Below are 12,902 nucleotides of genomic sequence, written 5' to 3' on the forward strand. Positions count from 1 at the left end.
AATGGATACAGTAATTAAAGTCAAAACATATATATTTTATTTATTTGTTATTTTTGATATATATTGTTTTATACTAATTGATTATTCATATGTTATTGTATTTGATAGAAAAGAAAGAAAGAAAAGAAAATTAATGAATTTAAAATAAATCCCCCTTGACCTAATTTGAGGACATTTCTCGGTAATTCATTGCACGGCTGCGCTTCTTACACGGCGGCGGTCGTCATAAATGGGTCCGATGTACAGAAAACAAGCGCGCCACAAGGGCGATTATAGAAATGAAAAGAGGGGATTTCTCGCGTCGAATGTCCCATCCGAAGCCTTGAACTTTGACCCGCAACACCCCCCTCCCCAACCGCCAAAAAGCCTGGATCCACGCGCGAGGATGGAGAGAAGCACCAATGTAGAAACCCAGGTTGGGGGTTGACGTGCAAAGCGCCGGTGGGTGGAGGGTGGAGGATGGAGGGGGGATGGGATGGGAGATGGAAATTGCTGGGGGTGGTCTTAGGAAGGGGAAAAAAAAAAAAACACACACACACCAATGAACTCGGAGGAGGTTCAACGGGTTCATGTGTTGCGGAGGAATGCTGTGGGGGTGGGTGAGTTCATCTATTGACCCGGTCCCCTTGCAGACACAGAAACAGGAACCCTTTCCCCGGGTTTACTATTACTAAAGGTTAACCATTATACACTGTTGACAATACGACGAGGCTGCAACGCTCACCTGTCGTCCAGGTAGTTGACCTCGGTGGATCACGGTGCTAGGTGACAGGTGCTGTCAGTCATAATGCACACCCTGTCATGTGTGTGTGTGTGTGTGTGTGTGAGTGTGTGCTTAGGAGCTAGGTCAGTGGGTTCATGTTGTATGTATGTTACATGTAAAGCCGTGTATGGGGGAGGGGTCCCTCCCCCCTCCTCATCCCCGACTGCAGAGCGCGGCGAGATGCTGCCAGGCATCCTCCATTCTCTGAATATAAACGAAGCCCCGGCCAACCGGCGACGTCTCGTTATGACTCACGCTAGCAGGGGGGGGAGGCAAAATGCCAAAATGATGACGGGTGTGTGTATGTGTGTGTGTGTAGGTTAAATACACGTTATGTTGCAAGTGAGGGGTCACCGGGTTCACTCTGCGGTAACCTAGGCTGAAGGGGGATGCGACGACAGGGTCATCAATCACATTCACGTGGAAAATAAAATAAGGGGACTCGCAACACGTGGGTGGAAAACCAGCATTTTGAGATACTGGTGGTGTTGATTTGAAACGGAGTGCGGTGAAGCAACACAACCGCCACCCACCCCCCACCTCATGACTACAAGTCTGAACAGAATCCTAACCCTGAGCCCGCTCAGAGGAAAAAAAAAAAAAAAAAAGATACATTTCTGTGTTTTTAAATTGAATGTCATGTCATTCAGGTCAGATTGAAAAACAGCTTGATAGAAAATCAACAGGGATTGTAATTAAAATTTGCGAATGTGACGGACGCAACAGCTGAACAAACACAGAGGTCAAAGACGCCCCAACCCCTCCAAAAAAAAAAAAAAAAAAAATTGAACGTGAGTCAGAGCATCAAGCCAGAGGGTTTTTTTTTTTATTATTATTTATGGCTATGAGAAGAATTTTATTTCAGCACAAGGTGCAACAGTCATCTACCTTCAGTTCTCTTCCACCAATAATGGGGGTCCTGAAGTGTGAATGAGAGGATGAATGGTTGCATGTCCCTATTAGATATTTGAATGAAAGAGTGAAATGTTACATGTCCCTATGCGGAGGGTGAATGAGATCGTGAATGGTTGCATGTCCCTATATGACGTGTGACTAAGGGTGAATTTTATGTCTCTATTTGACATGTGAATGGTTGCATGTCTCTAAATGTGGCCCTTCGATCGACCGCCGCCCATCTCGCCCAACGACAGCTGGGACGGACTCCAGCAACCCCCCTGACCCCGAGCGCGGGATAAGCCTTTCAGGTGATAAATGAATGAACGAGTGGAGAAAATAAAAGAAAAAAGAAAGCGCGGATCCTGCACTTTCCTGAAGTTGAAACATGGGTGAAGGTGCCGGCTGGAGACTCAAATCACCTGATCCCAGCCAAACACCCCCGGTATGTTTTCTACATTTTTTTGTTTTGTTTGTTTTTAGGTTCAGTGCCTTTGGATGCTTCTATCGACAGGCCTGTTCTGTTTTGTTTTGTTTTTTTATTCAAAATTAAATGCGTCATGCGGTTTGAACTGCGGGATCGCCACTCGTCTTCAATGGGAGACGGACGGATGTGTTGCATAATATTTAGAATTTTGCATGTGTATCGATGCGTGTGCATGTGCGTGTGATTTGCAGTAAATACTCGAGTCGGTGCCGTGCGTGTGCGCGTGTGTGTTTACACCCGCTCACGCCTCCTCCCCGGTAGTGGAGCGCCGAGCCGTGCCCGACACCACGCACACGGGCGACACATGAGTGGGCAGGGCCGTGAGTGCCCGGGCAGACGACCAATCAGCGCGCCGTAGTGCAATCACTGGCTGGGAGAGCCGGCCAATGGGACGCGTCGCGGCCGGCCCCGGCAGCCAATGGGAGGCGCGCAAACCGTGGGCACGTGGATCCGCGCACATGTTGACGCTCGTAAAGTGGCTAAGGGAGGGGAGGGAGCCGGCGCACACTCACACTCACACACACACACACACACACATCGATGAACGGCCCGGGCGGCGTACAGGCGTGTGTGTGTGAGAGAGAGAGAGTGTGAGTGAGTGTGTGTGAGAGAGAGAGTCGAGGCACCGATGCTGCTTCAGTACGGGAGTGTGTGTCGTTCCGGCCGCATCTAAGTTGGACGTTTTCTCGGCGGCTTTTTCTTTCCGGCTCGTTTTGTGTCTGTTCGCTACGCCGAGAACAACCGGGGGTGAGTATTTCCCGTTTCTGTTTCTCTTTTCAAACGCTTTAACACCCCCACGAAGTTGACCGCCTTCTCCAGTTACGGTTTATTTCAGAATACATACATAAATATAGCCGACCGTTCGGTTAAATAATACAATAGGCGGCGCTAGCTAGCAAGCGCTTTTATACTAGCAATTTCGAGATGAGCGCGTGCGATGCTCGCCCCCAATTCGTGCGCTCGATTTAGAAGTTCGTTGGCTAATTTAAAAAATATATAGAAATAAAATGATGATGACGGTGTCTGAACGACGTGCTGCTGTCATAGCGGGTTTTCCACGCTGTATCTCAGACGTCCTGACCGGTGGTCCTACCTGAGATGGACCGGAGGAGGGGGGGGGCTCCATCCCCCCATCACGCCCACCTCCTCCCGGCCGACTCTCGGTTCATCTCCGGGGGTGAAACAACCGGAAAACTGGTGGTGGTGGAGGAGCGGAAAGGGGGCATTGTCTTGTTTTGTCTCGCTGGGATTGTTTAAATGTTCTAAACAGGTTGAGATATTTATTCTCGTAATCCGAGGAGGAGGGGGAGGGATGGGGGGGGGGGTAGAATCTGTGTGTAGTCCGTAACGAATGTGCTCTTTGGCGGTCGTCGATTCGAGCCGATGTTCGAGCGGAGCGCGTCTGGAGGAGAGCAGAGAGAGAGAGGGAGAGTAAAGGTGCATGGCAGGAGACACAGAATGAAAGGAGGAAGAGGGAGGAAGATGATGGGGAGGAGGAGGAGAAACCCAACAGGATGAGCTGGAGGGGAGAGCAGAGGGCGATGGGAGGCATACAGAGACGCAGCCGGAGAGGAAAGAGGTGTGTGTGAGTATGTGTGTGTGTCTGTGTGTGTGTGTGTGATCCGAGAGGGTGGAGAGAGAGAGCTAAGCGACAGAGAGGAGGGGCTAGAGAGAGCACTGGAGGCGGTGTGTGTGTGTGTGTGTTGGGGGGGCAGCCTATTCTGATTTCACTACTCTACAAGCTCCCATCCCCCCTCACATTTTCCACTCCTCTTCAGTCTCCCATCTCTTCAATGGGAGCCAGACATTGCACTACTATTGTGAGCCTCCTGCCCCCCCACCCCCACCCCCCACCCCAGTTTCACTCTGCACCATGTTTAACTAGGGCACTCTGGTACCCACCATTTTGAGTAATTGGGGTTAATATTTTCATGCGGGAGGGCAGAAAATAACAATATTTTCAATAGTTTCGTATCCGCACGTGGCATTTGACAACTTTTAATAGGGCGTTTTGTCGTGGAGTATTTCTGTCCTCATGTGACCCCCCCTTGCCCTTCTTCCCTTAACAGCAATGCAGTCCCAGGGCAGCACCTCCTCCCAGCCCTCCTTCGACTCGCTCAGCTCCAGCGACAGCCTCCTGTTCAGCGACTCGGAGCAGGCGGAGGACGACGCCGACGTCTTCCTCACGGACGGCTCTTCCTCCGTCATCATCGGCAGGGCCGACGAGGCCGCGGCGGCCAGCGGGGACGACAGGGTGTCGGAGAGCCCCGGGTCCCAGTGGGCCTGCGACGGCTTCACAGACAAAGAGGAGGACGAGGAGTCGGAAAGGGCGGGTCGCGACAAGCCGGCGAACATCGACGCGGGCGACGGTACGGCCCAGAGTCAGAAATCCCAGGGAGACCTGCTGTTCGCTCAGAAGGTAAGATGGAAAATCAAGGTTATAGCGGAGACACTGATTCAGGAACCAAATGAAGTCTCGTGATTTATCGCCTCCCCTTCCTCCGTCAGTGTGCTGAGCTCCAGGGTTTCGTCAGGCCTCTGCTGGAGCTGCTGAATGGACTGAAGAGAGGCCGATTCGACAGAGGTAAGCATCCTCTCCGCCCACGGACACGCCGGGCCGCTCCGATGTTGCTTATTGACGGAGTCCAAAGTGCAGCACGTGCAAAGCGAGTCCCGCGGCTGAGTCACCAGAGAGCAGAGCGCCGTTAAACGCTTTTACCAGATGCGGCCGGAGCGACCCATTTCAGCTGCTTATTACTCCCGCGAGGCTCGGATCACATTGTGCGAAGGAGAAGATCGACGCGCAGTGTGGGTTGCGAGGTTTTCGATCGGGTGTCAGATAGAAAAACACGGCAAACTCGTAAACAAAACTAATTTGTGCAAAAGAGGGAAGAAACGCAAGCTCGACCGGGCCTCAACTCAGTACTTGTGAACACACTGGAAAGGAGGCAGGGGGCAGAACCATGCGGCGGCAGCGGGCGTCTATAGAAACCTGGTCACAGGAAGTGTGGGGAGTCAATGGAAGTGTTCATAGTGCCCAAAAAGTGAACTTCAGCTGAGAGGGAAGCAGCTGACAAATTGTGCAAAGATTGTTTCAAAACACCACAATCCATGAAGTGAGCTGTTTAACCCTCCGGGTCAGGCTTGTTTGATTTGCTTCTATTTGAAGGGTCTCCGAGAGCCGCGACGTGAATTATTCTCATCGCCGTCTCGGTAGAGGAAGTCTGCGGCGATTGAGGTCGATGGACCAATTTCAGAGGTCCTCTGGTATCTCTGCATCTCACGACCTCTAGCCACTTCTGAGGCCGCGTCGGGCTCGAGAATACATCCGCCTCCTGTCTCTACGGCGCCGCAGAAGGCCGTGGGCGTAGAGTTGCAAAGCTACACCGCCACCTACAGGCCCGGCATGCACACCACCGTATCTACCAGAAATAGTCGGAGGCGGCAGTCTTGGGTTACTATCAGGAAATGTGTTGTGATGTTCCTTTAATTGTAAAGATTTTAACCGTAACTCTGACCGGCATCATCGTGGTTAGTCGCCTCCGCGTGGGCGTAAACGGAAAGGTCCGACACGGGCGTGTTTACGAGCCGGGTGGATTCCGGTTGACCCGGCAGTCGGAGAGCCGCGGCGGCACCCGAGAGTAAACTCAGACCGCACGGTTTGTGCTTTCCATGGACAGGGTTGAGCAGCTTCCAGCAGAGCGTGGCCATGGACCGAATCCAGAGGATCGTTGGGGTTTTACAGAGGCCCAACAGCGGGTAAGAACCGTCCCGCCCCTTCTTTATCGGCTTCGGCCAGCCCCCCCTTTTCGCCGTACACTTGGGTGAACCGAAGCCCCTCTGCTCCGGCCCGGTCCAGAGCCTCATTAGCATCAGAACACAAACAGAATTTACACACAAAGATCCAGAACCCCATCGTCGGCTCCTCAGTCGTCTCCTGTGTTCAGTGTCGAGGGTTGTTTTCATAACTCGAAATAGGATTTAGTGCCGTGAGTCGACGTGAATGATTCGGGTTTTTATTTCACTTATTTAGTCTTTTTCATAATGAGTAAATAAACATATTAATGATGTGGCTTCTTTTTAGATTTCAGCTGTTAAGCTGATAAAATATAAATGAATAGCCAGAAAGAAAAAAAAAAAGCTAGTATTTTAAACCACTTCTTGCAAAAATGAAAGCATGAAACCCCTGGTCCGGGCTTATCACAGGAAGACGAAGCGAGTGCGACGTTCTCACTTCCTGTTCCGTCTTTTACCAAGCAGGCGGCTTCCTGCCGCCTGCGCAGAGAAACCCGAGAAGAGCGGTTAATCCACACGTGTCTGCCCCGTCGTAACTGTCCAGATGTTTCTTTTAAACGCTTTTAAGCGCTTCAGGGCGCTCTGAGTGAACACCCCTCCTCCTCCTCCATGTGTGTCCCGTAGGGAGAAGTATCTCAACACGCTGCTGCAGGTGGAGGTGATGCTGAAGCTCTGGTTCCCCCAGATCCCGACCCTGGCCGTCTCCTCGGCCTCCCGCGCGTCCGCGTCCCCCCAGCGGTCCGTGGCGAGCCCCACGCCGCCGCACAAGCACCGGGACCAGCTGCACATGCCCGTCAAGGTGAGCCCTCACGTTCAAACGTCGGAGGGGATTTCACACGAGTTTCCCGACGCAGGAGAAAGAGCTGCGTTTCTACACTCAAGATAACTTCGTAGGCGTTTCATCCCATTCGTCGATCGTCGCCGTAGCAACATCACGTCGCGCTGTTGCTTTGTAGCGCGTCGTCCAGGCGGCGCCGCCGCCGTCGCACGTCTCTTCCTGCCGCCGCCATCTTTTGTTCTCAGGCGAATTAATCTCCGCGCTTGTCTTTCCAGAAACGCCGCCTCAGCTGGACGGGCACCGACTCCCCGGCTTCCTCCCCCGGGCTCCACAGGAGCCCCCGTGTCGGCGGGGAGGAGAAAAGGGCCAAACACGAAGGCGGCGGGCGTCCGGCGGTCGACGTGAAAGGAAACGTGCCGGACGTTGCCGATGACAGGCGGGTAAACAACAACAACGTGCACGGAAAGGACGGCGAGGGCGCCCCCACGCCGCCGGGCTACAAAGCGGGGCAGAGTTCCGAGCCGAGCCTCACCTGGGTTCACGTCGCCCCCATCTCGTCTCCCGGCAAATCCTGCCCCTCGCACGAGGGCGCGGCGGCCGCCGCGGCGAACGGCGAGGAGCGGCCCGCCGGCGCCGTCCAGGAGCACGACAGGCGGCGCAGCCCGGCTACCCAGGACAGCTCCGTCTCTTCCACCACCCCCCGCCAGGACCAGAGGAAGCCCGTCCGGTGCCAAAGCCGGCCCGTCGCCGGACAACAGAGTGAAGGCGAGAGGGAAGAGGCCCGTCGGGGCCGGAGCCCGTGCCCTCACGTCACAGTTAAGCCTTTGCCCAGGGTGGGCCGCACCCCTGTGGAGACCTGACGCTCCGGAGCAGCAGAGACCCAGCAGCCCCGCTTTGTTCCACTGCCAGGCCCAAAGCTGCTGAGAGAAGAAAGAAGGGACGACGCCGGATTAACTAAAAAGCATTGAAGACAAGAAGGGAGGAGAGGATCGGTAGGAGCTTAGAGGACAGACGACGGATCGCGCGTGAACTTTTTCTACCAGAGCCCGGAACGCCACGTGTTTATACCAATAATGTCAGCGAGAATCACGTCTCTGTGACAACGAGACGACGGAGACGGACAGGTGCGAAACTCTTAAAGCCCGAGACTGAGAATAGGGGAGGACGGGAGGACGGGAGACCTCCTGTCCACACCGGAGGGGACGGAGTGACCGAAGCACTGCTCTGCGAGCACAGAAACAGGAACACGGGGAGGAGGAGATCAACTCCCCTCTGAAACGCAAAACCGTGAGACCCGGCCGAGGCCGAGAGTTCCGACACCCGAAATGCACCCACGACTTTGACGAGGGGAAGTAATAAAGACCTTATTGTTTAAGATCAGGAGAAACTTTGCCACGCAGCCGGGAGGAGGTCTCCGCAGACGCGGAGCTCGGTCCCCCGTCCCGCGACGCGTTCAAGAGTAGCCGGAGCCCGTGGGACAAAAACAACGATAAAATCCGATGTCATCAACTCATGAATGTAATCCCCGAGCTGCACCGGCGCCGCCGGAGCGTTCAGAAACAAGCGAACCGGAGCAGTGCTCGGACGAACGGGCGACTCGGGCGGGGTTTAATTTATCCGCCCGTCGATCTGACACTGCGTCTTATTTATTGTTTGTATTTATTTATTGAGCAGCTGAGTGCCGCCGGCGGTGTTGAGCACACGCGGCAACGTCGGAGAGCCCGTCGAAACGCCGGCTTTTCAAACTCCATCCCGACAGACGAGAGACGGGAAGGGGAGTGACGTCTCAGGACGGGGACTGCGGGGACGACCGTGCCTTTCTCTACCAAATAGGATGTTTCCAACGCATTCACACCTTCACCTTGATTGTTCTGCCTGCTTCCCGGGCGGGGCGGGGGGGTCGGGCACGTCCGCCACCGATCGGGGATCGGGGTATCGGCCGATGCTCCGTCGCCGCCGCGCAATTCCGACGGGGCGACCGTTTCCGAACCGAAAAATTAAAAACGCCCCGCGGTTTGCGTTCCGCGCGACTTTCGCATTTCGCATCATCACAAAGCAGCTTTTAAGAGAGGGATTATCACATCATAATGACCGCAAATGACAACTGTGTCCCGTAGCGCTCGAGAAAAACAGCCCGTGGCATTTCTTAAACACAGCAGCCGCTCCAACCCGCAGCCTTTTTTTTCTTTCTTTTTTTTTTCCTTTTTGAATTTTCTCTAAATCGTCTTCTCTCGGTTTCCACAACCAGTGAGCCGCACTTACAGCCGGCGCTCAGTGGGGAAAGGTGGGGGGTAAAAAAAAAAAAAAAAAAAGCAAAAAACTTGAAAATACAGGAGACTGGGGGGCAGAAATAATAAACGGAAGGGAGGTAGTCACATCTTTGCACCGCCCTCTTCTTCTTCTTCTTGGTCTTCTTCTGCTGCTACTATCGCTCCTCCGGTCCGTTTGGAGACAAAAGAGGGAAAATCCCACCCACCCACTCGCAATGCTTCCTACCTGTGAGGAGCGGTGGCGTTCACCCGCCCTACCGTGGATATCCGAGGTTGCGGGAGACAAGAACCTCGGAGGAGTGCTTCCGGTGGGCGAGTGGGTGAGTGGGTGAGTGGGTACCGCATCCTCCACCCACTCCGGTGGGAGAGTAAAATGAAAACACGGATCGCCCCGTCACTTGAACGTCTCCTGAGGTGACGCCACCACGTGCCAGACACCGACTCTTCCACCCAACACTCCTGTTTTGTTTTTGTTTTTTTTTTTTATTTATACAATTGTGGTTTTAAAAATAATAAATAATTGCACTTATTTTTCATCGTTTTAATTTTTACCTCCATGATTGTTTTCTACGGCCGCTCTGGAAAAGAATAATGTTTATGTTAGCTGCCCTCCTCCTCCTCCTCCTCCTCCTCCTCCTCTTCTTCTTCTTCTTCCTTCTTCCATTGTAAAAGCCTGTAGTCTCCCCTCCCCCCGCTCCCTCTCAAATTGGTCTGCCCTCCTTCTTCACTTCACCACCCTCCTCCTCCACCCCAGACCTTCTTAGTATCTCTCCGTTCTTTCGCTTTTTCTCTTTCTAAATCCAACTGTCTGGTTTCCTCTTTACATATTTACTCCTCTGGTTTTCAAATAATGACACAAAATGCAAGAAAAAAAAAATCTTTTAATAAAACAACACGGTTTTTTCATTCGAAAAAAGACCCAACGGCTCCTCGTCGTCATTCCGACACACACACACACACACACATTTTTTGTTTTTTTGGGGGGGTTGTGGGAGGCTTTTGCAAAACAGATGTGGGACTCGACGGGGTGCCGATTTACAGGATGTACATTTTGGAGTGTGTGAGTGTAGGATGGGGGGGTTTGGTGAGGGTTGAGGGAACGCCAGCCTCAGTAATCTGACGGGGCTGGATGATCCTCCAACCAGCTGCCACAACAAACACTTCTAACTGCACGTTCAGAGTGGTTGTGTTGGGTGGAGGCAGGGTGTGTGTGTGTGTGTTGTTTCGTGATGTGTGTGTGGTGGGGGCTTCTAGGCGGGGTGGGGTTTGTTTAATTCCCGGTATCAGATCATGACAGGTCAACTGAGTCCCCCGTTGGCATATCAGACAGCAGCTAGGGAGGAACAAAAACAAAAGAAATTGCCTGAATTGGTGGGAAATTGAAAGAAAACTACAAATCCCAGGATCCTCGTAGATGATGACATCATAGTTATAGGAAGTAGTCAAAACAACATAGAAAACTTGTGAATTGTTCACAATTGTAAGTTAGTTTAGAGCAGAAATCCAGGGGTCGAATTATTTGGATGTGTAACTGATTTGATTCCCCGCCGCGCCCTCAAACTCTCGCCACGCCTCCATCTTCCCTCATGTTAGCATGATGCTAACATTTATGCAACATCACATTTTTTCTAAATCAAAAATTATCGCGTGTGTGCTGGATGTTGTAGTTTTCAATTGACTCATTTTGTCGTTTTTCATTTCTTCTGAATGTGTGTTATTCACTTAGTCATTACAGTCACGTCAATTAAATAGCTATTATTTTTAATTGAAATAGTGTGTCGTCGTAGTACAGCTGGTAGTTGTAGTTTTTTTAATCAACCCTGTGTGTAGTTTTTCACTTTTTTCAGTCGGTCATCGATGTCATGTCAATGAAATCACTATAATTTTTATTAAACATAGCCATCGCTATTATAGTATTGCTATTAGTTGTAGTTTGTAACCCAACCGTTTGTAGTTTTTCCATTTTTTTCTGAATGTGTGATCTTGAGTCGGCCTTTAACATCACATCAATAAAATTACTTTTGCTTTTTATTAGAAAGAGTCATAGGTTACGTAGTAGTGCTGGTGATTGTAGTTTTTAATCAACCCAGTTTGTCATTCATTTTTTTCTGAACGTGTGTTATTCAGTTAGTCCTTAAATTCGCATCAATTAATTCATAATAATTTTTTATTAGAATTCGCCATCGCTGTCATAGTGCTGCTACAATTACAAGCAGCGCTGGTAATTGTAAACCAACCCAGTTTGTCAATTAAATTACAATTATTCTTTTTATTAGAAATAGTCATAGGTTATGTAGTAGTGCTGGTAATTGTAATTTTAAATCAACCCAGTTTGTAGTTTTTCTTCTTTTTTTTCCTTCACACGTGTTAACCAGTTAGCCATTCATGTCACATCAATTAAATCACTATCATTTTTTATTTGAACTACGCAGATGTTACATGGTAGTGCCGGTAATTGTAGTTTTAAATCACCCCAGTTTGTAGTTTTTCTTCTTTTTTTTTCTGAGCGTGTCTCAACCAGTAGGCCACTCATGTCACATCAATTAAAATACTATCTTTTTTTTTTTTATGAACAGCCATAGCTGTCTTATTGCTGCTGGTAATTGTAGTTTTAAATCAACCGTATTTGTAGTTCTCCCCTCTCATAAGCAGATAATCTCAGTTTTGGCACGCCGGCCCGTCCATCGCCGACCTGCGATCGATGAACGCGGTTGGATTCGTCTAATCCGCGCCCGTCGCCGCGTCCCTGCGTGGCACCAGGCTGGCACAGCCGGCGTGGGTGTGGCCTCACCCAGACAGGATGAAATCAGCCATGCTGCACGCACACCCGTGCACGTGCGCGGTCACAAACACGGACGCACGTGCGCACCGCTCCGCGTCCCCCACACACACACTCATTGACACACTGACTGGCTGATTTTGTGACGGCTCATCTCTGACACACTGACTGTGTTACGTTACCCCCTCCTCCTCCTCCTCCTCCTCCTCCTCTTCCTCTTCCTCCTCCTGCCTCACTCCCCTCGGCCCCCCCTTGTATCCATGCAGTTTTTAGCAGAGAAGCCCTTGCCCTCCACCTCCCTCCCTCCTTTTCCTCCCTCCTTTCTCCCCTGGAGGATGGAAATGAGGGGCAGGAGGAAAAGGATGTGTGGAGGGCACAGGAAGAAGGCCTGACCTCACTTCAGTTTTGGGAAGGGATTGAGGAGGGGGGGAGCAGGCGCGGGGTGAAGGTTTTTTTTTTTTTTTTTATTCATGTTGTTGTTGTTTTTCGATCGATTTTGTATTCATCATGCGTCCGGTTTCTGTTCTTGCGTTCATGTCGGCCCCATCGGAGACATGCAACCCTCATTCACTGTTTGCAACTATTCACCCTCTCATTGACCATCCGGGCCGATTTCGGGACTCGGATGAACCTCCTGAAGGTTTTTTTCCGACTGCGGGTGGAACCCCATGGAGACCCCGAACAGATCCCCTCCCCCCACCCCCTCACCCCACCCCCCAACCTTCACCCCTCCGTGGGAATCCAACCAGAGACCCTCTCGCTAACTGCCGTGCCGCTCGGCGGAAAATTGCCGAGAATGTGGAACGTCTCGTCACGTCATCGTTGTTTTCACTCGCCGGAACCAAAACAAGCATGTGTGGAGGATTATTCCCGCGTGTATGTGTGTGTATGTGTGTGTGTGTGTGTGTGTGTGTGTGTGTGTGTGTGTGTGTGTGTGTGTGTATGTCCCCACATAATGGACTTACTGGGCGTCTCATCCCTCCCAGTGTAGGCTTTAATTGCAGTTCCTCCCGTCCCTTTTTATCGACATTAACAGGTTAATGATGGCTTGCAGTGTCTGTCGTGCTCTCCTGCCCCGCCGGACAGCGGGGGTGATGGGAACACAATGTGGTGCTTATTCTGACCCCCCTCCTTTT

The 12,902-nt window shown here is 51.5% G+C and overlaps 1 protein-coding gene across 2 annotated transcripts; it reads left to right on the top strand.

The window, feature by feature from the left end:
* Positions 1 to 2,758: 2,758 nt before the first annotated feature.
* On the top strand, positions 2,759 to 9,903 carry LOC147229847 (uncharacterized). 2 transcript variants are annotated; one of them, XM_086155941.1, is made up of 6 exons: positions 2,759 to 2,891; positions 4,214 to 4,563; positions 4,653 to 4,728; positions 5,825 to 5,903; positions 6,564 to 6,738; positions 6,993 to 9,903. In XM_086155941.1, exons 2-6 carry the CDS (start codon positions 4,216 to 4,218, stop codon positions 7,575 to 7,577), a joined length of 1,263 nt encoding a protein of 420 aa, XP_086012067.1. In that variant the 5' UTR covers positions 2,759 to 2,891; positions 4,214 to 4,215; the 3' UTR covers positions 7,578 to 9,903. The 2 variants fall into 2 exon arrangements, with proteins under 2 accessions (XP_086012067.1, XP_086012068.1); XM_086155942.1 differs by lacking the exon at positions 2,759 to 2,891 and adding an exon at positions 3,649 to 3,723.
* Positions 9,904 to 12,902: the final 2,999 nt, after the last annotated feature.

The sequence above is a fragment of the Fistularia commersonii genome, chromosome 11, assembly GCF_037954325.1.
Source record: "Fistularia commersonii isolate RoL2024-O1a breed Wild chromosome 11, RoL_Fcom_v1.0, whole genome shotgun sequence".
Lineage (NCBI taxonomy): Eukaryota > Metazoa > Chordata > Actinopteri > Syngnathiformes > Fistulariidae > Fistularia > Fistularia commersonii.

Bases quoted from the DNA above. Each gene is read 5' to 3' on its own strand.
- LOC147229847 (XM_086155941.1), top strand. From the start codon at position 4,216: ATGCAGTCCCAGGGCAGCACCTCCTCCCAGCCCTCCTTCGACTCGCTC. The intron at 4,564-4,652 runs GTAAGATGGAAA...TTCCTCCGTCAG, and splicing joins ACCTGCTGTTCGCTCAGAAG to TGTGCTGAGCTCCAGGGTTT. The intron at 6,739-6,992 runs GTGAGCCCTCAC...TTGTCTTTCCAG, and splicing joins AGCTGCACATGCCCGTCAAG to AAACGCCGCCTCAGCTGGAC.